The sequence below is a fragment of the Micromys minutus genome (assembly GCF_963924665.1).
Source record: "Micromys minutus genome assembly, chromosome: 3".
Lineage (NCBI taxonomy): Eukaryota > Metazoa > Chordata > Mammalia > Rodentia > Muridae > Micromys > Micromys minutus.
The window spans coordinates 39463982-39488679 of record NC_137972.1 but is presented as its reverse complement, the minus strand read 5'-3'; the positions used below and the strand labels follow the sequence as shown (position 1 = coordinate 39488679).

The 24698-nt window shown below is 37.5% G+C and overlaps 1 protein-coding gene across 4 annotated transcripts in view; it reads left to right on the top strand.

The window, feature by feature from the left end:
• CNTN4 (contactin 4) overlaps positions 1 to 24698 on the top strand; it is a gene marked incomplete at both ends in the record, with an annotated part of 500648 nt that overhangs the window by 325199 nt on the left and 150751 nt on the right. For all 4 annotated transcript variants that reach the window (XM_080914740.1, XM_080914738.1, XM_080914739.1 and 1 more), the window contains 2 exons: positions 9561 to 9697; positions 11422 to 11551. In XM_080914740.1, coding sequence (XP_080770866.1) covers positions 9561 to 9697; positions 11422 to 11551 — 267 coding nt within the window. The remainder of the gene's footprint in view (positions 1 to 9560; positions 9698 to 11421; positions 11552 to 24698) is intronic.

Sequence of the window (24698 nt, the reverse complement as noted above, 5' to 3'; positions counted from 1 at the left end):
CAAATTAGTTGTGAGTTTCACCTCAGCCTGGACCAATTATCTATTCTGTTGAACTCCTTGACTTTCCCAACCCTGTTGCCAGAGAAAGAATGAGCCCACAGAAGTACCTAATTAGGTTGAAATTTGCAAGGTCATTTCAAACTTTGTTCAAAGCCTCCCTTTCCTACCCCAGCTCCTGTGTGAAGTGGCAAGGTTTGGCTTCCAGATTTCTACAGTTTTGAAAGAATGAGCCCACGTGTTACAGGAAGGAGGTGACATTGAAATCTGTCTCTGCATGTGTTTGTGAAGTTTCCTGTCTGAACTTCAACTTGACATTGCTGCATAAGTTATATTTGTCCTCCCTTGGTTTGCTTTGTATTCTTTCCCTCTTTTTCCAAAGTTTGTTCTTGTTAATATTCCATAGATTTCTGTGGCTTTCTTCTTTGCTTTGTTTCCGCAGACTCTGCAGGGGGTGAATATGCTGCAGGTTGAATGTGGGTCTGGCAGGCTAGGCCATTAGTCCTAAAGGAGTTACACGCTGGCTTCTCCCAGTAGAGATCTGGGAAGATATTACCTCTTGAGCTTCCCTTCCCATTAGCAGCCGGATGATAGAAGACAGCAGCCAACTTGCAGCTCTTTCAATGATGCAGGTTATAACCCTTCATTCAAGCTAATGCTTGTTGATGTTGTAACGTTTTTTTTTGAAGTTGACCCTTTTGGCCTCCCCTCTTAAGCAGTCATGCATCATCTCCATCAGGAGAGTGTTTGCAAAATTGTGTTTTGCTCTTTGAAAAACATGGAATTGCTTGTAGATGGAAAAGAAGGGAACAGCATTTACCAAGAAGGTAGAGACCTCTGCTGGTTGATTAAGTGACTTATTGGGTCCTTTTCCTGTGTGTGTGTGTGTGTGTGTGTATGTGTGTGTGTGTGTGTGTGTATTTTATTAGCCAGCAGGTAAGATACATACCTTGGCCTTCATACTTCCTTTCTCTTTGAATTTAATTATCCATGACTGAAAGCCTCACTAAATGGACATACTGAGGTCAAATCAGATAAAAGACATATTAAGAATATTGAACAATACTTCTGATTAATAAGTAATATTGACTCTACTTATTAAGTTAACATCAGTATTTATTACCCTGTATTACAAGTAACTATCTGTGAACAGATAACTACCTCAAGTAATTGCTGTAGTTATCAATAGTAGTTTTAGCAAACATCTTTTGGCAATAAGCATACAATTGTAAAAAAAAACACCAACTATGCTGTAGGCAAAAAGTGATACTTATTACTATGTTTATGGAATATTGGTTAAATATCTATTGAGGTCATAGAAAAATAAAACATGCCTTCAATGGAAGCAGGAAAAACTGTACAATATGGGTGTTGGTCTGATGTTCAGTGTTATGAAATGTGACAATTAAATGCTTCTTTGAGGAACTGTAACACTCAATGGAAAAAGGACAGCCTATTCAACAAATGGTGTTGTTCCAACTGGCACTCAGCATGCAGAAGAATGAAAGTAGACATTTTCTTATCTCCTTGTACAAAGCTCAAGTGCAAGTGGAACAAAGATCTCCACATTAAACCAGATACACTGAAACTATTAGATGCGAAAGTAGGGAAAACCTTAGAACACATAGGCACAGAAGAAAATTTCCTGAACAGAACACCAACGCCTCATGCTCTAAGGTCAAAGATTGACAAATGGGACTTAATGAGATTGCAAAGTTTCTGTAAGGCCAAGGACACTGTCAAGAAAACAAACGGCAGCCAACAGAGTGGGAAAAGATCTTTACCAACCCCACATCAGATAGAGGCCTAATATCCAAGGTATACAAAGAACTCAAAAAACTACACAACAGAGAATTAAACAACCCTATTAAAAATGGGGTACAGAGCTAAAGAAAAAGTACTCAACTGAGGAATATGGAATGGCTGAGAAACATCCGAGGAAGTGCTCGACATGCTTAGCCATCAGGGAAATGCAAATCAAAACAACCCTGAGATTCCACCTCACACCAGTCAGATTGGCCAAGAACCAAAACTCAGATGACAACAGATGCTGGCGAAAAGGAGGAACACTTCTCCACTGTTGGTGGGGTTGTAAACTGGTACAATCAGTCTGGCGATTCCTCAGATAATTGGACATAGTACTACCTGAAGATCCAGTTATTCCACTTCTGGGCATTTACCCCAGAAACACTCCAATATACAACAAAGAAGCATGCACCACAATGTTCATAGCAGCTCTATTTATAATAGCCAGAAGCTGGAAAGAACCCAGATGTCCTTCAGTACATGAATGGATACAAAAATTGTGGTACATTTACACAATGGATTACTACTCAGCTATCAGAAACAATGACTTTATGAAATTCTTAAGAAAATGGATGCATCTAGAGAATATCATCCTGAGTGAGATAACCCAGTCACAAAAGAACAGACATAATATGCAGTCACTGATAATGGGATACTAACCCCAGAAAGCTCTGAACACCCAAGAAACAACAGACTGTATGAAGTTTAAGAAAAAAAAGGAAAAAAAAGAAAAATCCGAGAGCGGAGCCTGGCCTACCTGCCAGGCAGAACGGCGGCTCATAGAGGCTGAGCAAATGGTGAGTGGGAAACCAAGACTGCAGGGGAGCAGAGAGATCTCTGGGGAGTGCACACGGAAAGTGCACACCATAACTCGCCCTGCCCCGCCATGCCCGATCCAGCGATTGGGAACAGAAAATTAGAACTTCTGTTTCCACCCAGAGGCGACTTCCAGGCGCAGAGCAGAGCCTGGCCTACCTGCCAGGTGGAGCAGCGGCTCATAGAGGCTGAGCAACTGTGCCTGATCCAGCAAACAGAAACAGAACTTTGGAACTTCTGCTCACACCCAACGACTCTGAGGCATAAAACAGGGCTTGATCCATCTGACACCTTAACCAGTGGAGAATCAGGGACACAGACCAGATACAAGGGAAAGGTAAGAACATATCACTGACAACAAAATGGCAAGAGGAAAGAGAAAGAGTATATCCCAAGGGAACCAAGACAATCTAGCAACACCAGAGCCCAGCTCTCCCATAATAGCAAACATCGGAATTCCAAACACTTCAGAAAAAGAAGACACAGACCTGAAATCATACCTCAAGACGCTGATAGAGTTAATTAAACAGGAAAGGGAGGAAAAGCAAAAAGATTCAGAAGCTTTTAAAGAAGAAACAAGAAAAACACTCAAAGAACTCAAAGAACTAGAGGAAAACAGAACCAAAGAAATAAAGGAATGGAAGAGAGAAATTAAAACAGAGATTGACAAATAAAGAAAACACTAAAAGAGATAACCCTAGAGTCAGAACACCAAAAAAAGAAATCAGGAGTCACAGAAGCAAGCATTTCCAATAGATTACAAGAGATCGAAGAGAGAATCTCGGAGGCAGAAGACAACATTGCAAACATAGACAAAACAGCCAGAGAAGATGCAAAAAACAAAAAGCTCCTAACCCAAAATGTCCAGGAAATCCAAGACACAATGAGAAGACCGAACCTAAGGATAATAGGAATAGAAGAGGGAGAAGAGTATAAACAAAGGGGCACAGTAAATATCTTCAACAAAATCATAGAAGAAAACTTCCCTACCCTCAAGAATGAGATGACCACGAGCATAAAAGAAGCCTTCAGAACTCCAAATAGGTTGAACCAGAAAAGAAATACCTCCCAACACATAATAGTAAAAACAACAAGTGCCCAAAGTAAAGAAAGAATACTAAAAGCAGTAAGGGAAAAAGGTCAGGAAACATATAAAGGCAGACCAATCAGACTCACACCCGATTTCTCAACAGAGACTATGAAAGCTAGAAGAGTCTGGACAGACATCATGCACTCCTTAAAAGAGCACAAGTGCCAGCCCAAGCTGCTATACCCAGCAAAACTATCAATCACCATTGATGGAGAGACGAAGATATTTCAAGACAAATCAAAATTCACACAATATCTGACCACAAACCCAGCACTACAACGAATTATAGGTGGAAAACCCAATACAGTGAGGGAAAATACAGCCTAGTAAGAAGAAGAAAACTCCTAAACAAGAAAACTAAAAGAAGAAAAAAAACACAGACACAACTCAACCCAAAAAAGCAATAATGGCAGGAAACAGAAACAACTATTCCTTGATATCTATTAACATAAATGGTCTCAACTCCCCAATAAGGAGACATAGACTATCAGACTAGATACATAAAGAAATTCCAGCCATTTGCTGCATACAGGAAACTCATCTCAGAGACAAAGACAGACACTATCTCAGAGTAAAAGGGTGGGAAAAAAACTTCCAAGCAAACAGCTCCAAGAAGCAAGCTGGAGTGGCTATTCTAATATCGAATAAAGTAAATTTCCAACCAAAAGTTATCAAAAAAGATAAGGAAGGACACTTTTTACTCATTACCGGGTAAATCTGTCAGGCGGAACTCTCAATCCTTAACATATATGCTCCAAATAAAAAATCACCCACATTCATAAAAGAAACCCTACTAAAGCTCAAAAAATACATTTCACCCCACACAATAATAGTGGGAGACTTTAATACCCCACTCTCACCAATGGACAGATCAGGGAAACAGAAACTGAACAAGGACACTGCAAAACTAGCAGAGACTTTGAACCAACTAGAATTAATAGATATATACAGAACATACTATCCCAAAATAAAAGAATACAACTTCTTCTCACCACCCCATGGCACCTTCTCGAAATTTGACCACATAATTGAACACAGAACGAGCCTCCATCGATATAAGAAGATTGAAATACTCCCATGCATCCTCTCAGATCACCATGGTCTACGGCTGGTCTTTAACAACAACAAAGACAACAAAAAGCCCACATACACATGGAAACTAAACAATGCTCTGTTAAAGAATAGCAGGGTCAAAGAAGAAATAAAGAAAGAAATTAAGGAATTTCTAGAATTTAACGAAAACAAAAACACAACATACCCAAACCTATGGGATGCAATGAAAGCATATTGAGAGGAAAACTCATAGCCCTAAGTGCTTCCACAAAGAAACTGGAGAGAGCTCACATCAGCAACCCGACAGCACAGCTAAAAGCCCTAGAACAAAAGGAAGCAGATATACCCAAAAAGAGTAGACGGCAAGAAATAATCAAAATTAGGGCAGAAATAGACCAAATAGAAATAAAAAGAACCATTGAAAAAATCAACAAAACCAAGAGTTGGTTCTTAGAGAAAATCAACAAGATTGATAAACCCCTAGCCAGACTAACTAGAGGGCAAAGAGAGAGTACCCAAATTAACAAAATCAGAAAGGAAAGTGGGGACATAACAACTGAAACTGAGGAAATTCAAGAAATCATCAGATCCTACTACAAAAACTTATACTCCACAAAATTGAAAAATCTGGAGGAAATGGATGAATTCCTAGACAGATACAAGGTCCCAAAGTTAAACCAGGACCAAGTAAACCATCTAAATAACCCTATAACACCTAAAGAAATAGAAGAAGTCATCAAAGCCTCCCAACCAAAAAAAGCACATGTCCAGAGAGGTTCAGTGCAGAATTTTATCAGACTTTTATTGAGGATATAACACCAATACTCGCCAAACTATTCCAAAAGATAGAATCAGATGGAATATTACCCAACTCATTTTTTGAGGCTACAATAACCCTCGTACCTAAACCACACAAAGACCCTACAAGGAAAGAGAACTTCAGACCAATCTCACTTATAAACATTGATGCAAAAAAACTCAACAAAATCCTTGCAAACCGAATCCAAGAACACATCATAACGATCATTCATCATGACCAAGTAGGTTTCATTCCTGGGATGCAGGGATGGTTTAACATAAGGAAATCCGTCAACGTAATCCACCATATAAACAAACTCAAAGACCAAAATCACATGGTCATCTCACTAGACACTGAGAAAGCATTCGACAAAATCCAACACTCCTTCTTGTTAAAAGTCCTGGAAAGAACAGGAATCCAAGGCCCATACTTAAACATAATAAAAGCAATATACAGCAAACCAACAGCCAACATCAAACTTAATGGCGAGAAATTTGAAGCAATCCGACTAAAATCAGGGACTCGACAAGGCTGCCCACTCTCCCCCTACCTATTCAACATAGTACTGGAAGTTTTGGCTGGAGCAATTAGACAGCAAAAGGAGATCAAGGGGATACAAATCGGAAAAGAGATAAAAACATCACTCTTTGCCGATGACATGATAGTGTACTTGAGTGACCCCAAAAATTCCACCAGAGAACTCCTACAGCTGATAAACAAGTTCAGCAAAGTGGCTGGATACAAAATTAACTCAAACAAATCAGTAGCTTTCCCGTACTCAAAGGACAAACATGTGGAGAAAGAAATTAGGGAAAACGTACTCTTCACAATCATTACAAAATCTATGAAATACCTTGGTGTGACTCTAACTAAGCAAGAGAAGGACCTGTATGACAAGAACTTCAAACCTCTAAAGAAAAAATTGAGGAGGATCTCAGAAAATGGAAAGATCTCCCATGCTCATGGATTGGAAAAATCAACATCTTAAAAATGGCCATGCTACCAAAAGCAATCTACAGATTCAATGCAATCCCCATCAAAATTCCAACCCAGTTCTTCATGGAATTGGAAAGATCAATGTGCAATTTCATATGGAATAACAAAAGACCTAGAATAGTGAAATCCATCCTCAACAACAAAAAAACATCTGCGGGAATCACTATCCCTGACCGCAAGCTATATTACAAGGCAATTGTGCTGAAAACTGCATGGTACTGGTACAGAAATTGGCATGTGGATCAATGGAATAGAATAGAAGATCCAGAAATGAGCCCTCATGTCTATGGTCACCTGATTTTTGACAAAGGAGCAGTAAACATTCAATGGAAAAAGGACAGCCTATTCAACAAATGGTGCTGGTCCAACTGGCACTCAGCATGCAAAAGAATAAAAATAGACCCGTTCTTATCTCCTTGTACAAAGCTCAAGTGTAAGTGGATCAAAGATCTCCACATTAAACCAGATACACTGAAACTATTAGATGAGAAAGTAGGGAAAACCTTAGAACACATAGGTACAGGAGAAAATTTCCTAAACAAAACACCAATGGCTCAAGCTCTAAGGTCAAAGATTAACAAATGGGACTTAATGAGATTGCAAAGTTTCTGAAGGCTAAAGACATCGTCAAGAAAACAAAATGGCAACCAACAGAATGGGAAAAGATCTTTACCAACACCACATCAGATAGAGGCCTAATATCTAAGGTGTACAAGAAACTCAAAAAGCTTGACACCAGAGAATCAAATAACCCTATTAAAAAATGGGGTACAGAGCTAAACAAAACATTTTCAGTTGAGGAACACCGAATGGCCGAGAAACATCTGAGGAAGTGCTCGACATCCTTAGCCATCAGGGAAATGCAAATCAAAACAACCCTGAGATTCCACCTCACACCAGTCAGATTGGCCAAGATCCAAAACTCAGATGACAACAGATGCTGGCGAGGCTGCGGAGAAAGAGGAACACTTCTCCACTGTTGGTGGGGTTGCAAGCTAATACAACCACTCTGGAAATCTGTCTGGCGATACCTTAGAAAATTGGATATAGTACTACCTGAAGACCCAGCTATTCCACTTCTGAGCATATACCCCAGAGACACTTTAATACACAACAAAGATATATGCACCACAATGTTCATAGCGGCTCTATTTATAATAGCCAGAAGCTGGAAGGAACCCAGATGTCCTTCAGAAGATGAATGGATACAAAAATTGTGGTACATATACACAATGGAATACTACTCAGCCACCAGAAACAATGACTTAACCAAATTCTTAAGAAAATGGCTGCATCTAGAGAATATCATCCTGAGTGAGATAACCCAGTCACAAAAGGACAGACATAATATGCAGTCACTGATAGTGGGATGCTAACCCCAGAGGCTTGCACTCCCCCAGAAACAACTCACAGACTGTATGAAGTCCAAGAAATAAAGAAAACAAAAAATATATACATATATTTACAAACAAGAAGACTTTGACTGTTTCCATGTTGCGTTTTTTTTTTTTTTTTTTTTTTTTTGCATGTACTTTACGCTTATTGTAACTATTGGGTTTTCAATGCGTACTGTCGGGCCCTTGAAAAAAATCAAGTACTGACTAAAAAAAATATATTCACATGGTTTTATGTGAAAAATTATTTTAATGTCTGAAAAAACAGTACTGACAAAAAAGTATAATTTTAAGCAAAAAATGTTAAAATCTGTACATTTATCTTTGTTTTGTAAAATAAAGTCGTTTATAAAAAAAAGATAAATAAATAAAACACAAAAAAGATACTTATACTCTGGAGAAAAAAAAGAAAGAAAAAACCATTATGCTCAATCCTTACACACCTAGAAAACTTTGACTAATTATGGGTTACATCCTGTTTTACATGTACTTTATGCTCATTGTAATAAGACCTTAATGCACACTATCAAACCTTTGAGAAAAGGAAAAAAATAAGCCAAGCACTGACCAAAATGTATTCGTATACTTTTATGCGAAAATGCTTAGAATTTGTACATTTATCTTTGTTTTTTAAAATAAAGTTTTTCAATAAATAAATAAATAAATAAACAAATGCTTCTTTGAGTTCCATGTGAGATTATGGGCAGATCTAGATTTTCTAAAAAGGCTCAGTAAATTCAAGACTCACTAAAAAATATTGACTTTAAGGATCATACTGTGGTGACTAGCATTCTTCCAATATTGGATCTGCAAATAATGGAGGTAATAATAGTTTATCATGCACATATTAGGGCTACAAAGTTGTCCATGCATCCTATCAGCATGAAATATATTAGATAGGGATAAGATAAGCTGTTCTAATGAAAGAAAAACTCAGTGTAGAACAGCTTCAAGGAGAGGCATATATCTCACGTCAACTTTCCAAAACAAACAAGTAGCCCTCACTGTTGGTTTTCCTGGCTTCCCAACATCTTTCATGGGCCAAGGTAGGCCGGTCATCAGTTCCATCCCTATAGTGCTGCCATCTCTATTTCCTAACATGTTAAACATTTACCATTCTCTAGGCATTGCAGAGACTTGGGACTCTAAGACTAGTGTTTAGGAGTGCCCTCTCCACTTTCACCAGCGACCAACTGGAAAAAACTTAGACACTTGGTTATTTCTTAATGAAAAGGAATCTTGAAAACCAGTAGGTAGGAATTCACAAGGCTTATTCACTGAAGTCTTCTCTTACTAAAAACAAAATAACAGCAATACTTAAGGAACAGAAAAAGTGTACATCATTGTTAATAAGAGTTTTGTAAACTATCTTCACTGATTAAAGACTATCCACAATATGAACCAGAAACATGGTGTTCATAAAAGGTCATATAGTCTCCATAAATGTCTTCACTCTCTTCTTATTTGTAAGTCATAAAGAAAAGTAGTTTGATTAAAAGTACATTTTAATTTTCAGTTACTTAGAGTAATAAGAAATTTGCTATACAATCAATATATGTTTCTTCTGTGTTTTGTTTGTTTGTTTGTTTTTGTTTTTGAATGTCTATAGCTCAACCTAACTGGGTTCAAGTAATAAATGATATCCACGTGGCCATGGAAGAGAGTGTCTTCTGGGAATGTAAAGCAAATGGGAGACCCAAGCCTACCTACAGGTGGCTAAAAAATGGTGATCCACTGTTAACACGGGTACGTAAATTGATGGTAATTCTGTATTAATGTAATGTAATGTTTAATGTGGCCTCATTGCTATGGAAACAGAATAACTTTAAGTTGTCTACAAAATAACAAGCCATTAATAGTAGAAAAAGTTGGCAAATAGAAATTATAAATAAATCTTGCTAAGCTTCTCCACTAGACCTTTGTAACCAACAGATTAACACTTTGGTAGCTTTGCAATAAGAAACCCATACAGAATGCCTAGAACCTATAGTTTGTACAAAATGACATTCGAGAATCTGATTCAGTAGGGAAATTCCTTATATTATAAAAGGATGGTCATCCAAATGCAATGTGACCCTTAAAATTCAATCAGAGGAACAACTATGTCAAATTTAATTTTCTTTATTATGTTATTATAAACCATCAAATATTATAAGAATTTGGCATTTTTCTCAGTCACCACATTGAGAGCCAGCTATCACTCTCAGATTTCTTCTATACATAGTATTGCTAGGAAAGAGAAAGTACTTACATTGGGTTACTGGCAGAGAGAAGAAACAACTTCTTTGGACTACCCCATTTCATGTTCATGCTCAGTTCTGTAGAAGGCTCCTCTGGTTCATCATTACAGAAGGCTCCTCTTTCACAAAAGTCGAATAAATTGCAAGTGTGCAAGTTCCCAGGCACTTGGCATTTCCCTCTTTTCATAAAACGTGAGGGAACAAGGATGACTTGGTCAAAGTCTAATTCTAATAAAGTGTCAATTCAACTAGATAGCTGTTCTTCAAAAAAAGGAGTTTTTTACTCTAAGGCATTGTGCTTTCTGGGGAGGGTCATGTGTGTGTGTGTGTGTGTGTGTGTGTGTGTGTGTGTGTGTGTGTGTGTGTGTGTGCGTGTGCATGCATGCTTCATATGGTTAGAGAAATTCTTAGTAATATACATATTGTTGCTCAAGGTGCATGACTTCAGCTTGACCATGACAATGTTATCTTGCCATATGCCTTCTTTCTTCCTTCATCTGGACTACTAGTAGATCCTAAGTGTAAGTTTCTTTATTGACAGCAACAAAGCTTCAGAATATTGATGTATTTCTGAGACACGGTTTCACTATGTATCTCTGGTTAGCCTAGAACTTAGTATGGAGACAATCCCATTTGTGCAGTGATCTGTCTGCCTCTGCATTCTTGGTACTGGGATACTTGGTACTTAGTACATGTGCCACCACCATGCCTGGTAGAATATGAATTATTGATACATATTTTTTGGTAAACTCAGCAGATACTAAAATTCTATACATGCCTGTCTAAGCTTATTATCATATCAGTCCATGAAGGTACAGCTGGTACGAATTTAAGAGCTATAAATTCTAAATGATAAATTTGATTCTGTTTTCACCCATTTCCCCAATTAGCACAGAACCACTGAGTTAAAACAGCTCTATGACTTCCAAGGTCAAGTTCACTCATACACAGTGCCTATTCATCTGAATGACTTCACTATTAAATCAACCCAGATGCAAAGGAATCCTACAATTTAAATTCCATTTAAAAACCGATATGCTTCTGGTTCCATTTGCCATCTGACCTGGCACAGATTTACTTGGCAAATAAGCAGATCATGTTAATGTAAATTGCTTATGTGATGGCTATTTTCCTCCCATTAAGCCCTCTTGACATAACATGTCACAAAATTGCTTTAAGTTCTCAGATGTAGAAGGTCACTATTTTTATACTCCCTTTTTTCTTTCACAGGATAGAATACAAATCGAGCAAGGAACACTCAACATAACAATAGTGAATCTCTCCGATGCTGGCATGTACCAGTGTGTGGCAGAGAATAAACATGGAGTTATCTTTTCCAGTGCTGAGCTTAGTGTAATAGGTGAGTCCTTACAGTGGAAAGAATAAATGAAGAAAATCTCTCAAAAGTCACTTACATAGTAAGTAAATTTGCCAACCATAAATGTTCACTCCTAGAAAATGTATAAAGATTTCTATAAGTTTGAAGATGTTCTAAAAAACAATTGATATAGCTTCCAAGCAATAGGAAGAGACCACATTCAAACTGGACCTTTTCTGATGCTTTCAACAGCTACAATTGCTCCATTGGCATTTGTTTTTCATTCCTCTACAGACCATGTTTCTCTTTTTTATTGGTTATCTTATATTTTTTATATTTGAAATGTTGCCTCACTTCTGAGTTTTCCTTCTGCAACCCTGCATCAATACCCCTCCACTGCTTCTATGAGGGTGCTTATCACCCACCCACCCACTCCCACCTCACCACATTCCTCTATGCTGGGGTATCAAGCTTCCCCAGGGCCTCCCTTCCCATTGATGTCTGACAAGGCCATCCTCTGCTACATATGCAGCTGAAACCATGGGTCTCTCCATAGGTACTCTTTGGGGGTGATTTAGACCCTGGGAGCTCTGGGGCCATCGTGTTAGTCGATATTGTTGTCCTTCCTATGGGTTTGCAATTCTCTTCAGTTCCCTCAACTAAACAACATTTCTGAAATATACCTGTTGTGATTATCCTGATTTGGTCCAACTTCAGCTTGGGTGAGGGGGAGCAGAGCTGACCTTGATTGGAAAGGCTTATTTGAATAGCTGGCAAAGTGGCTACTCTTCTTCCATGTTTGAACTTTCCAGACTGTGCATTGATAGTCTTCTGACACACTGTGTCTTCCCTTCAATTCTGACCTCTCTGCATATCTATCATCTTATCTTCCTGTGTTTGGACTTTAATTATTTGTGACTTGATTCCCCCAATCTATTTTCTGACACAGTCTCTCAATTCCTTTATTCACCTAGTACCTGCATTTATTCCCACAGTGATCCAGGGCTTACCTTATGCCAGCTGTGTTCTTCAGCTGGGAATGTGATGCTTGGAATAGTTTCCCCACAGACCAATGGAACACACTGTTTCTGCCTTCAGGGCTTTCAGTCTCATTCTCTAAGCACCAAGGTGGCTTCTTCAGGAAGTCACATGCCGTGTGTTAGGATCACTTCCTCCCATCACTCATTTTTGTACTATCCTATACCTTTATTTCATTAATAAAAGAGGCCAGGAATATATTATACTTTGATATGATCATACATTTTTTCCTTCCCACTACATTTTAATCTTCCTGTGCTATCAAAGTTCATGACTGTATCCTCAGAGCTGAATAAATAATGAAGTACATGGTTGGTACTCAATAAATACTGAATGAATATGGATGATAAGTGAACGAAAGAGTTGAGATGTCATTTTAAAAAACAGATTTATCATCAGTAAGTGAATGGTTGAATAGATGGTTATTTACAGTGGGGTTTATTTTTAAGTCCAGAAACACAACTTGCATTTTTCCCATAGAACGTCTATCCCATAGAATGTTCTTAAATTTAACTATTACTAATATAAAGGTAAAAGAATAGGTCCAAATGCCCCAAAATGCACTAAATTATTTATTTAATCAGTGTCCCTTAATTTGGAAGGTCTAAGCATTAGGTCTTGTGTGAACCATAATAGAAGGAAATGAAAAAACCACGCAGACAAGAGTAATTCACCCACCTGATAACTTCTCTAGACTCTACATCCTGACTGTTCCCTTGCAAGGCTCTTCTCCACGCCTAGCATGTAGATCTTCCATGGAAAGTATACAATCTCAAACTGACTCTCTTCTAACCTGTGCACAAGAGTGAAGGAAGGCAGTCTCCACAGCTGCTCCTCTTGCCAAGCCTTTATATTGGGTGAGCATCCTGTCAAGGACATCTGCTTCTGTGAGTTCTGGGAGCCACACAGATTGTGGACAGGATGCCTCATATGGGCTCATGAGTGCTTAGTTGTCACGGTATAATTGTCTTCCTAATTCATTACCTTGCAATACAATTACATTGGGTGCTAAGACCCCAAATCCAGATTTCTCAAAGCATGGACAACTTCAGGTTATAGCCTAGAGAGTGAAGGTAAAAGCTGATAAGAAACAGGTATCTAGCCTTATTGTAACCACATTTACCATGGGGACCACAGTGTCATCCCAGTAAAGTCATAGGCCAAACTAGCATTGAAAACAGGGGGATTGGCAGTGGCAGGAGAGCTTGGGTGAGCTGGACTGCACAGTTGAGCCTTGTACAACCTGGTTTAGAAAATTCAGACAGAATGAAGACCAAGAGTGTGCCAGGCACAGTCCATTGGCCTGAAATCAGAAAGAACCTGGCATGATTTCCTATACATAGAGAATCCTGAGTACCTTTCCAAAAAATTCATGCACATGACTAATGTATGTATAAAACAAAATTTAGATCAAGACATAAAGATGAAATTATATTAATGAACAATTTCAGAAACTCTGAAATGACAAATTTGACAGCCCCATCCTTTAGAGCCCAGTTTTCTTTTCAAACCTGTCACATTATATATTTTGAGTTAATTTAAGAGAAGTTGTGCATTGACTGAGTAGTTCCCTAGAGTCTTACTCAAGGGATAAGACATTTGATGTTTGAAAACTCATCATAGATTGATATTGCATAAGTGCAGTACACTATAATATACTTTTATTCCAGAAGAGACTTTGCTCCGCACAAAATAATAATACTCCAACTCTTTGGACTTCCATGGTCTATTTCTTATTACTTTTATTATAATTGTGAGACTAAACTGAAAATAAACCAGAAAGAGATTTGAAATTATATATTTTTCATTAGGAAAAAAAAATATGTTGGTTCCAATTATTGATACAATATTAGGATTCCTCAGTGCTGTAGAGGAGATTCCCTTTAACGGTAGATAATAATCCTAATGTCATGAATAAGTGATGTCTGGGAAGTATGTACTTAATAGGCTTTTCCCCGGTCTGCCTTTATGCATTCTGCGTGGATATTTAATGTATTTGTAACATGTCTATTTCTAATGGATTGAAACTGCTAAATAATTAATAGAAATATTAGGTGCTTTGCTCACTGGGCACGGTGAGACTTTTACCTTGAGGTCAGTACATTAACATTGCATAGAGATGTCCTGGTTTTTAATTGTCAATTATAAGTTACCATTTTTTTTTTAAATTTCCTAAGGGAACTGTTACCCAAATATTTTAAACTTTTAAAATTAGAGTTTATTTTATTCCTTTTTTGGTATTATATGTTACTCGGGCCATCAGGTGTGGAGACAAGTGTCTGCCTATTGAGTTATTTTACCCATCCCCCAAATCTTTGTTTTCTTTATTATCTTATATCATGGATGCAATTCTTTTGGGGGTCATAATCCCTGGGCTTCCTTGAGGTGCTACATATAAACCCTGGCTAATAAACGTAACTTCAGTCCTTTCTTTACTCCTTCAAATATACTAGAATTGAAGTGACTACAACCCAGAATTTACTGGGAGACGTGATTGTTAAATAAATCAGTTTAGAATTAATGGCTGACCACATAGGAAGATCAGGAGTTTCAACTAACCCAGACCCCAGCAAGTTCCCAGAGACTAAGTCTCCAATTATGAGCATACATGGACTGGTCAGAGGCCCCTGGCACAAATATAGCAGAGGTCTGCCTGATCAAGTCTTAGTGAATGAAGATAAGCTTAATCCTCAAGAGACTTGAGGCCTCAGAGAAGATGAAGGCCTGGTGGAGGGGAGAACCCTCTCAGAGGAAAGGGACTGGAGGATTGGGACAAGGAACTGTCAGAAGGGAGGCTGATGCAGGGAAACAACTGTAATGTAAATAAAATAATAATAAAAAACTAAATCTTTCGGTATAACCACCCCCTCAAAAGAGCCTAAAGACAACTGTTTACATTACATATTTTCTTAGGTAAAATGTAATGCTTCTAATGTAATATTTCTACTCATATTCACAATGTTATAGTGTTGCTCAATGAATAGCCAAGTGTGAGATTCTCTGTTATGTTTGATAAAGAATGTTTATGCAATATAGATGCTTATGATATAGAAGATGTCTAAATTTTTAGAGCAGAGGTTTGATCATATAGTTGTTAAGCAGTAAGGGAGGGTTCTCCAGACCCAGCCCATAAGATGAGAAGAATAGGCAAAAGAAACATCGAGCAGGGAAAAGGAAGGTGTCATTAAAGACTGTGAGCCCAGTTGAAGCCCAGGTGAATTACAGAATGGCAACCTCACAGTTATTTTTTTTCTCAAGGCAAGGATGCTGGCTTTATTTAAATAGTTTAGTTATCCCTTATTTTATCCTCTTGGTGGCAGAGAAAAGGTCCTAGGTGGGAGATATTAGGAGATAGGGTGAAGAATGAAGCAGATGTCCCAAAGTCAATTTCCCATGGAAGAGAATAGCTTACGGGTGTCAAATGACCAACACTCACTGCAGTTGCAGCCAGAAAACAGAGAACAAGATGCATGAATACTTTGTCAAATCTTCATAGAATATGAAGGGCAGTATAATTGTTGTACTAGAGAATCTTTGCTTTGTTCAGTCAAAGAAGCTACCTGTAAGAGGAAGTGAATTGACCAGTACTCTTTATATAAGACAGGAATTCTGCAGGATTCAATGAAACAGAAGCTGCCTCTGTCCTGAAGATTTTTCTTTAACTGGTACATAAAAAATATGCTGGCAGCCACTACTGGAGTTTACATATCTCAAGGAAACTCCACTGCTCTGCTTGGGAGAGGACATCTGACCCTAGCAGGACACTTAAGCAACATCAAGTAGCTTATGGACCAATTAAAGTGAGGTGCAGGGTTGAGCAATTATCCAGTTAATTTGGCATTTATCCAGATGATTGGCTTCCAAATTAGAAAACCATTAAGGCTAAACTAAAAGTTATTTCAGAGGGACATTCACAAGCGCCTATCTGCATCTCAGTCTGATTTCTCAACTGCCTCATTGAGCCGGATTACACAATAATCAAACGGAGGAGTGTGCGCAGCTTCAAATGAGAGGACCAATGTCTTTCTTATTCAAATGATACTGTTTAGATAGATGCTCTACCATTGCAGATAGGCAAGGCAAATGCTTGGATCTCAGAATCAAAGTTTATACATTTAGAAAGTCACTAACTCCACATTTGCTGTTGCCTCTTCTCCCTGTAAAACCAGGAAATCTCATATAAATACCTTTGTCAAACTTGAAAGTGTTTTTAATAACATAAGAAGGGGGTCACTCTTGCTAACTCGTTCCACACTCAAACTCATATAGATAGCCCAAAATCAATAATCTACATCATTTTTGTAATTATTAAATTTCCTACAAATTATAATAAATCTAGTGTGTCTTTCTTCTGATTTGGTACTATGTGCATGTCAAGTTATTCTATCTATCTCTGTACCTAGAACCAGGTAATATTCCTCAAAAACCTCTGAATATAACTCCAATAAGGAGCAAAAGTTGTCAACTAATATTCTTACTGATCAGATCCAAATTCTGTAGAATTTTGCCTAAAGTCTCAGTTCTCAAACTTTACTGTGAACCACAACTATCTAGATTAAAATTACATCAAAATATAGCTGCACCATTCCTTCAGATTTTCTGGAAAATACTTCTGAGATGAGACTAAAAATTTATGTTTCTAACAAGGAACCAGGTCCTGCTGACATTTCTGATCAATAATATCCTTTTAGTTCTGGGCACAAGCATTCTCTTTCTCTTTAAATGTTGAATATGTTCTTCCTGGGAAGTCTTTGGTTGTATTCCATCACTATTCCATCCCAGAGTTGCCTGTATAAGAGGGGCATCATCATTTGCTGCCAGTGTTAGATGATCTGAGGCACCAGGACACTAGTAGAAGGATTTGACCAGTTACTAAGTGAAGGCTGAGCAAAGGTGTTGCATGCTATGATTACCTACAGAAGACATCATAATCTCGGAAATATGTATTACAATTTCCCATAGCCAAAGAAAGACCATAGTTAAAAGGTAAACAATTTTAACTCATTTGAGTGTGACTACTTTATATTGTATTATTAACGGAATCTCTGAATCCCAATAAAACTGCTGTGAAAACATTATCTGCCCTGAAATCCACAACAGTGCCGTCTCAGGATGAAGTTTGCAATCCAGTGGGAATAGGTTGATCTAATGAAAATTTTGGGGAAAAATATTTCCAACTAAAAATCACTTTTAAAATCTTTTATTTAAAAATGAAAAAGAAATTAATACTTTCTCAGGTCAACAAAATCAAAAGTTCATCATTAGGAGACCTACACTTTGATAAATGCTAAAAGAACTCTTTTGAATTAAAACAAATAAAATAACCAAATCGTAATCTCAATCAACTACCCTTTAGAGATATATGAATATATGTACCTGGTCTTTTAATACCCTAACATCAGTGCAAAAATATCTTTTACATTTGGGAAAAATATATATGAATAAAATATGACTATAAATTTGAGCATATGCTATTAAAAATAACATCAGCAGCATAGATATAGATAGCAGCATTGTAAGCACAAATATGTATATATATTATACTCATACATATGACATTTACAAAGAGTCAAGGGTAGGAAAACATGCCATCAAATGACCAAGGAAACGCAGAGGAATATGAAAATAAAATGGACACAAAGGATAAAAGACATGCAGAAAAACACAAAACAGCAATTTTAGTTCCTTCCCATCAATAACTGTCTCCAATATAAAATGGATTAAATATACATTTAAAAGATAGATTACCTGAATGGATTTTAAAATACTGAAATTATATGCTTAACATTAAGAAACGCATATAGAGGCTGGAGAGGCTGCTAAGTGGTTAAGAGAACTTGTTGCTCTTGTAGATAGATAAGATTCAAATCCCAGCACCCACATAGTTGTTCACAACCATCTATAACTCGAGTTCTACATGATCCATTACCCTCTTTTAACCTCTGAGGGAAGCAAGAGCACATGTAGTGCAGATACACACACACACACACACACACACACACACACACACATATATATATATATATACATATATATATATATATACATATATATATATATATACACATTATACATACATTCAGGCAAAATACTCACGGCTGAAATAAGCACTTTTTAAAACTCAGCATACCAGACAAAACAGATTGCAAGGGGGAAAACTGTCATATGAAACAATATTTCATCATGATAAAATGGTCAGTTCACCACCATAGGATGAGTGTGTGTGTGTGTGTGTGTGTGTGTGTGTGTGTGCACATGTGTGCCCAAGCGTGTCCACATGTGTAAGCATTACCATCTCCTGATATATGAAGCAAAAGCTACAAAATATGAAGGAAGAAATGATTATAAAATACTTTTGGTATCTCACTTATTAAACAAAGTAGAAAAAGATCTATAAGAAAATAGAAAGCTTGAAAGAAAAGGAGACCAACAGGACATAAGTAACACCTGTAGATCAACTCTGTCCAATATTGTTTGCAAGCATGCTTGTAACATTCTATAAAATAATCCATCTCTAACAAGTCTCAAACAGACTTATGAATATTAGAATCATATAAAGCATCCTCACTGACCATGTTGGGATGAAAACAGAACACAATAGTTGATGGAAAAACCAGGAAAATCTGTAAATATATGAAAAATTGAACAGCTAATTCCTACTTCATTATAGTATAGAAATAAACTTGGAAATTTTCTGGAGTGGAGTAAAAATATTTCAAGACATATAAAATCTGCACAAATTGCACTAAAAGGTAAATTGATAGTAATAAAAAATTGAAAAGAAGTTCTTTGATTAGCCACCTGGGTTCACAACTAAGCAATTAGGAAAGGAAACTATACACAAGGGAATAATAACTATCAAAACAGAGAACGTGAAACAAAAATAGGAAAGAAATCAGTAGAATCAAGGGTCCGTTCCTTTAAAGATCAACCAAATTGCCAAATTTTTGTGGCGGTCAAGAAAAAGACTCAAAAAACACAGAAACTAAAAATTGAACATTATAGGGCAGATTTTTTTTTAAGCTTAATGCCTAAGAAGAAGCAGGTGAATTACCACATACAACAGCCAAGTCATGAAGAAGTAGGGAGTCTGAAGAGTTTATAGCCACTAAGGAAGTGAAAGTCATAGTTCAAGCCTCCCTGGAAGAGAGGCCTAGAAATCAAGGCTTCCATGGAGAATTCTATCAAGTATTTAAGAGGAATTAGCACCCACTCATTCCACTCAAGCCTGCTGCAACAGTTTAGAAGTGGAAAGACAACATCCCCTGATACATTGTATTGAAAGAAATCCCTCCCATAATGCTAGCTAGCCCAATTTATCAGCATGAAGGATTATCCACCAAAGCCAAGCAGAATTTATACCTGAAACTCAAAAAGCGTTCATGGTGTGAGTATCTGCCTGTCTTAGTCTACACAGCAAAACTGAAGAAAAGCACCAAATATCACTACCATCAGTGAAGAAAAGGAGTTAACAAAATTCAGCACCATTTTATAATTTTAAAAAAAGAACATTCAGCAATAGGGTTAAGAGAAAACGGTCTCAGTGTATTAGGAGTCGCATACAAAGCAGCCTACCAATATCACACTCATTTTCGAAAGCCTGAAACCCTCCTATGATTGGGAACAAATAAAGGATGCCCACCCTTACCGTTATTGTTTAGTGCAGTCCTGGAAGTCCTAGGCAGAGCAATTAGATGAGAAAATGCAGTAAAGGCTTCCAACTTGGAACAGGAAGAAAGTAAAATCTTTGTTTGAAGATGACATGATCTTACATAGAGGAAACTCAAAAGCAGCTACAAAAGCAACAGAGGCCTATTGAAACTAATAAATCACTTCAGGAAAGCTGCAGGGTGCAAAATCAAGACACACAAAGAACTCACTGATGGTGCTGTATGCCAACAAAGCTCAGTCCAAAAAAGGAAGTTAAGAGAAATTCTATCTATGATATCATCAAAGAGAAATACATTTAAGAGTAATCAGGGAGGGGGAGCAAAAACTTGTGCACTAGAAACTACATAATATTTTGAAAGAACTGAAGAAAATACAAGTAGAAAGGAATATGTAACTCAGGACTCCATGTTTGTGTGTGTTTGTGTGTGTGTGTATATGAGAGAGGGGAGGGGAGGGAAAGAGTGAGAGAGGGAAAAAGGGCGAGATAGATAGAGAGAGAAAGAGAGAGAGAGAGAGAGAGAGGGAGGGAGGGAGGGAGGGAGGGAGGGAGGGGGAGAGAGAGAGAGAGAGAGAGAGAGAGAGAGAAAGAATGGAGGGAGTGAGGGAGGGAGGGAGGGAGGACTCTCAAGGGGAGGTTGGCATCAATAGCAAACCATCCGTTAGAAAGAACAAAGTTGAAAGCTGAGTCCAGTACATGAAGTGTCAATGCAGTGTGCTCCTACATATGGGTTTATAGGTCAGTATAAGAGAAGGGAAAGCCCTCAAAACAAACTATGAATTATGACCAAATAACTTTCAGCAATGATGTTCAAATACAACAAAGTAAACAGGCATGTATCCATAAACAGTCCTTACAACTAACAGGGGCTACAAAGAAGCCTCAGTAGATAGAGCCACTTGTGCATGGACCGGAAAACCTGAGTTTGATTCCAAGGATTTCACAAGGTGTCAAGAAGGAATCATTTGCTACATGTCGTCCTCTGACCTCTGACTTCCACATGAGTGCTGTAGCATGTAAGGACTAGCATAACCCCCCCCCACACACACACACACACTTTAATGTGGCATTATAGAAACTGGCTTTGTACATTTAAAAGAACACAGTTGGACCTCTTAATAGAAACACGTCAGACAGAGACCATATAAATCCATATAAAGAATGGAGATTATATTTGTTTGGGGTTTACTGAGTAAGACTAAAACCATCCCTTGCAACTCAATAACAAGAAGCAAGCCAATTAAAAGTAGACCAAGAAATCTGGAGAGGTAGTTATACTGTTAAAGAAAAGGCTTACAACTAAAAACAAACAAACAAATAAATAAATAAATACTAAGGTCTTGAATGAAGAATTTTAAACAACAAACACAATTCATGAAGAAGTACAAATCAGAATCATAATGAGATTTTGTCTAGTACTGTCTGAATAGGATGACACACACCACTAAGCAGAGTGGGAAAGGTTAAAAAAAGAGAGAAATAAATAAACAGGACCAAATGCTAGAAGAGGACAATAGAATCCTTGAAGTTGACCAACACAGTTCAACCAGAGGAAAGCAGTAGGTTCAATACATTGTAACTTATGCATCGCTGATGGTAGTGAAAGGTTATGGTATTAAAGAAAATAGTATATTGTCTTCTCAAGAAGTTACAAGTTGTCAGAGGACCCAGCTAGCCTCTCTCTTACATATCCAAAGTAATTAAAAGGCAGCATCCCAAACAAGTATTTGTATATTCATGATCACTGTGGCCAGAAAATGGAAAAAACATAATTGGTTATGAATGGACACATTGTAAATTACAGTAAATAAACAATAGAATATTACTCAGCCTTAAAGAGAAGAACATACTGATGTTCACTCCAACACCAAAGATCCATGAGGACACATGAAGGGAAATTAGATCATTCCATGAAGGAAATTCTGCTGACTCTGGTTAAATGATGCACCAAGACAAGTTGAATTTATAGGAGCAGAAAGGAGAGTTATAAACGGATCAGAAGAGGAAGAGAAGAGAGGTCATTAATTAATGGGTGTGTGAATTCAGTTTTACAAAATGAGAAAGTACTAGAGATCTACTGAATAGTATCACATAGAGTTAGCAAGAACATATATGGACAGCAGCTAAGATAGAAAATTTCATAATGTGTGATTCTTACCCCAATAAAAAATGAAGATATAGTAGTACATGTTAATCTTTATTACATGTGTGAACTACTTTGAGGTGTTACATTTAAAGTCTGATATCGGGTCTGAGAGAAAGCCTGGGAATAAGTGTCTTTACTACCTGCTGGTGCTAATTCTTATGTTCCAAGGAGCCCCTGATCAGGGGAAAAATTATATAAAATTTCCAGGTCTCACGCATGGTGGATGTATTCAAGAACACAGGGCCTTAAGAAGCTCATTCACATGATTAATGTGAGTTACCTAAGAAGGCAGTGATGCCACATCTGGGCTCTAGATCCATTTAATCCTTAGTCTACGACATCACTGTGGGTAGCTTTCTCTTTCATAAAATAAGGAAAAGCAGGACAAGGCTATCCTCTTGGTATAGCCACCCATGTTCAGTTTACCTGTCTTCCCAGTCCCATTGTGCATGAGCACAATATAAACCAAGGCAAAACAAAACAAAGCAAAATCTGTCCTGGAAGAAAAGTTATTTAACCAATATTCCTATAACCAGACCACAGCATTTGTTATTTTCCTACTCTAAGGAAACTGTGGCTCATAAAGTTTCTTAAAGCAATTTGATTTATCGTTTGAGTAAGGCACATGGTTCGTAATGAAGACTTTTAAGTGTGAGTGAAATTCAAGGGTGAGTAACATAGTGGCTGCCTTTACAAACTTTCTGATGCCTTGCTGAAGAAGTGTGATAGCCATGAGTTTCTGCTGTGTGTTCCACATACATTCTACATGATGACATGTTCCCATGGAAACAGAAACACTTAAAACCACCATGATACCTGGCTTCATGAAGGCTAGGACATAGATTTGTAAAATAAAGTGAACCTACTAAGGAAACTGGGAAAGTGCTGAAGTTCCTGTCTTTTCAATACTGAATCCACTTCTGGGTGTACCTAGAAAATAAACAAAAACAGAAACAAACAAGCAAAAAAAAAAATGCTACAGCTTCAGAGTATGGCTTAGATCCATAAAGCTGAAGGTTCCATGGTCCACATACCCTGTATGCTACTGTCATCTCCGAGGTGTATGCTTCAGGGAAAGTGGACCACACCAATGGTGGGCTGTTGCTGGTTCATATTCACAGGAGCTGATTCTGCACATCTCAAGTTTGTCCTGGGTGATTTGATGTTGAAATCAGCAAAGGTGAACTATTTACACCACAGAAATCAGCAAATGCTGAAAATTAAGTTTCTTTGTATATTGTTTAGTTGTGTGAGATATTGAACATACCCTATGTTCATATTTGTGAATATAAATATACTAGATAATAAGTGTTAGCTAATTCTTTTATTATATGCTTCCATTATATGCTATGTATGCACAGTTTGAGGTCTAACTCTTTATGTACTCAAGTGTCCAGTGTCCTGGCTTGGGATTAAAGAAGTGCTCTATATTCATAGCACCAGGGAAGAAGGGGATGTAAGACCTAGGCAAAGCATCATGAGGAGGAAATGATCTAAAACTCTGAGTTCTCCTCTTAGAAAAGCATCAAAGCAACATATACATAGTACTTAATATAAAGTCCTATGATTGGTTACACAGCTATATGACACTAGTTGTTACCCTAACAGAAATAATGGGGGTAGAGAAATAACTTAGTTAGTAGTTAGCCTAGTATACATGAAGCCATGGATTCAATTCCCAGTACCACATAAAGTGGACATGTTCATATCATCTATACCTGCATCATTGGGGATATGAAGGCAGGAAGATTAGAATTTCAAGGTCATTTCCAACAACATTGTGAGTTCGGGGCTAGCTGGGGATATATAAGACCCTGTCTTTAAAAATAAACAAACAATCATTTATTAAGCACCAGAGTTTTATACTCCATACTGTCCCATTTGAGAGGCTCTCTTCTGCTCTTTCAGGAAATATTTCTCTCTCAAAATAGTTACTTATAATAATGTATGACATTGCAGCAGTATATATTTTTGCTATGGATTTATATCAGAGTTAGGGACACACTGCTAAGTGCAATGAAATAGAATTTGAACAGATACAAGAAGGTCAATGTAATTACCAGTTTTAAAATGCATAATGTCTTTTTGTCTTCATGTACATGGTCAAAGGAGGTTAACAAGAACTTAGTGGTTTAAACCCTACTAACGCATTACATAAAAAATGATTTTAAGAACTGTGCTGATGAACACATGAGCAAGATGTTCTAAAGCAGAGTTGAAGTGTTTTCCATGAAATAAGAAATAGTCTCTCACTGTATTTACTTAATTAGTCTTTGGATCTTCAAATCTTTCATAAAAAGGAAAATACTACGCCTGATTCAAATTGTTGGCAGAGA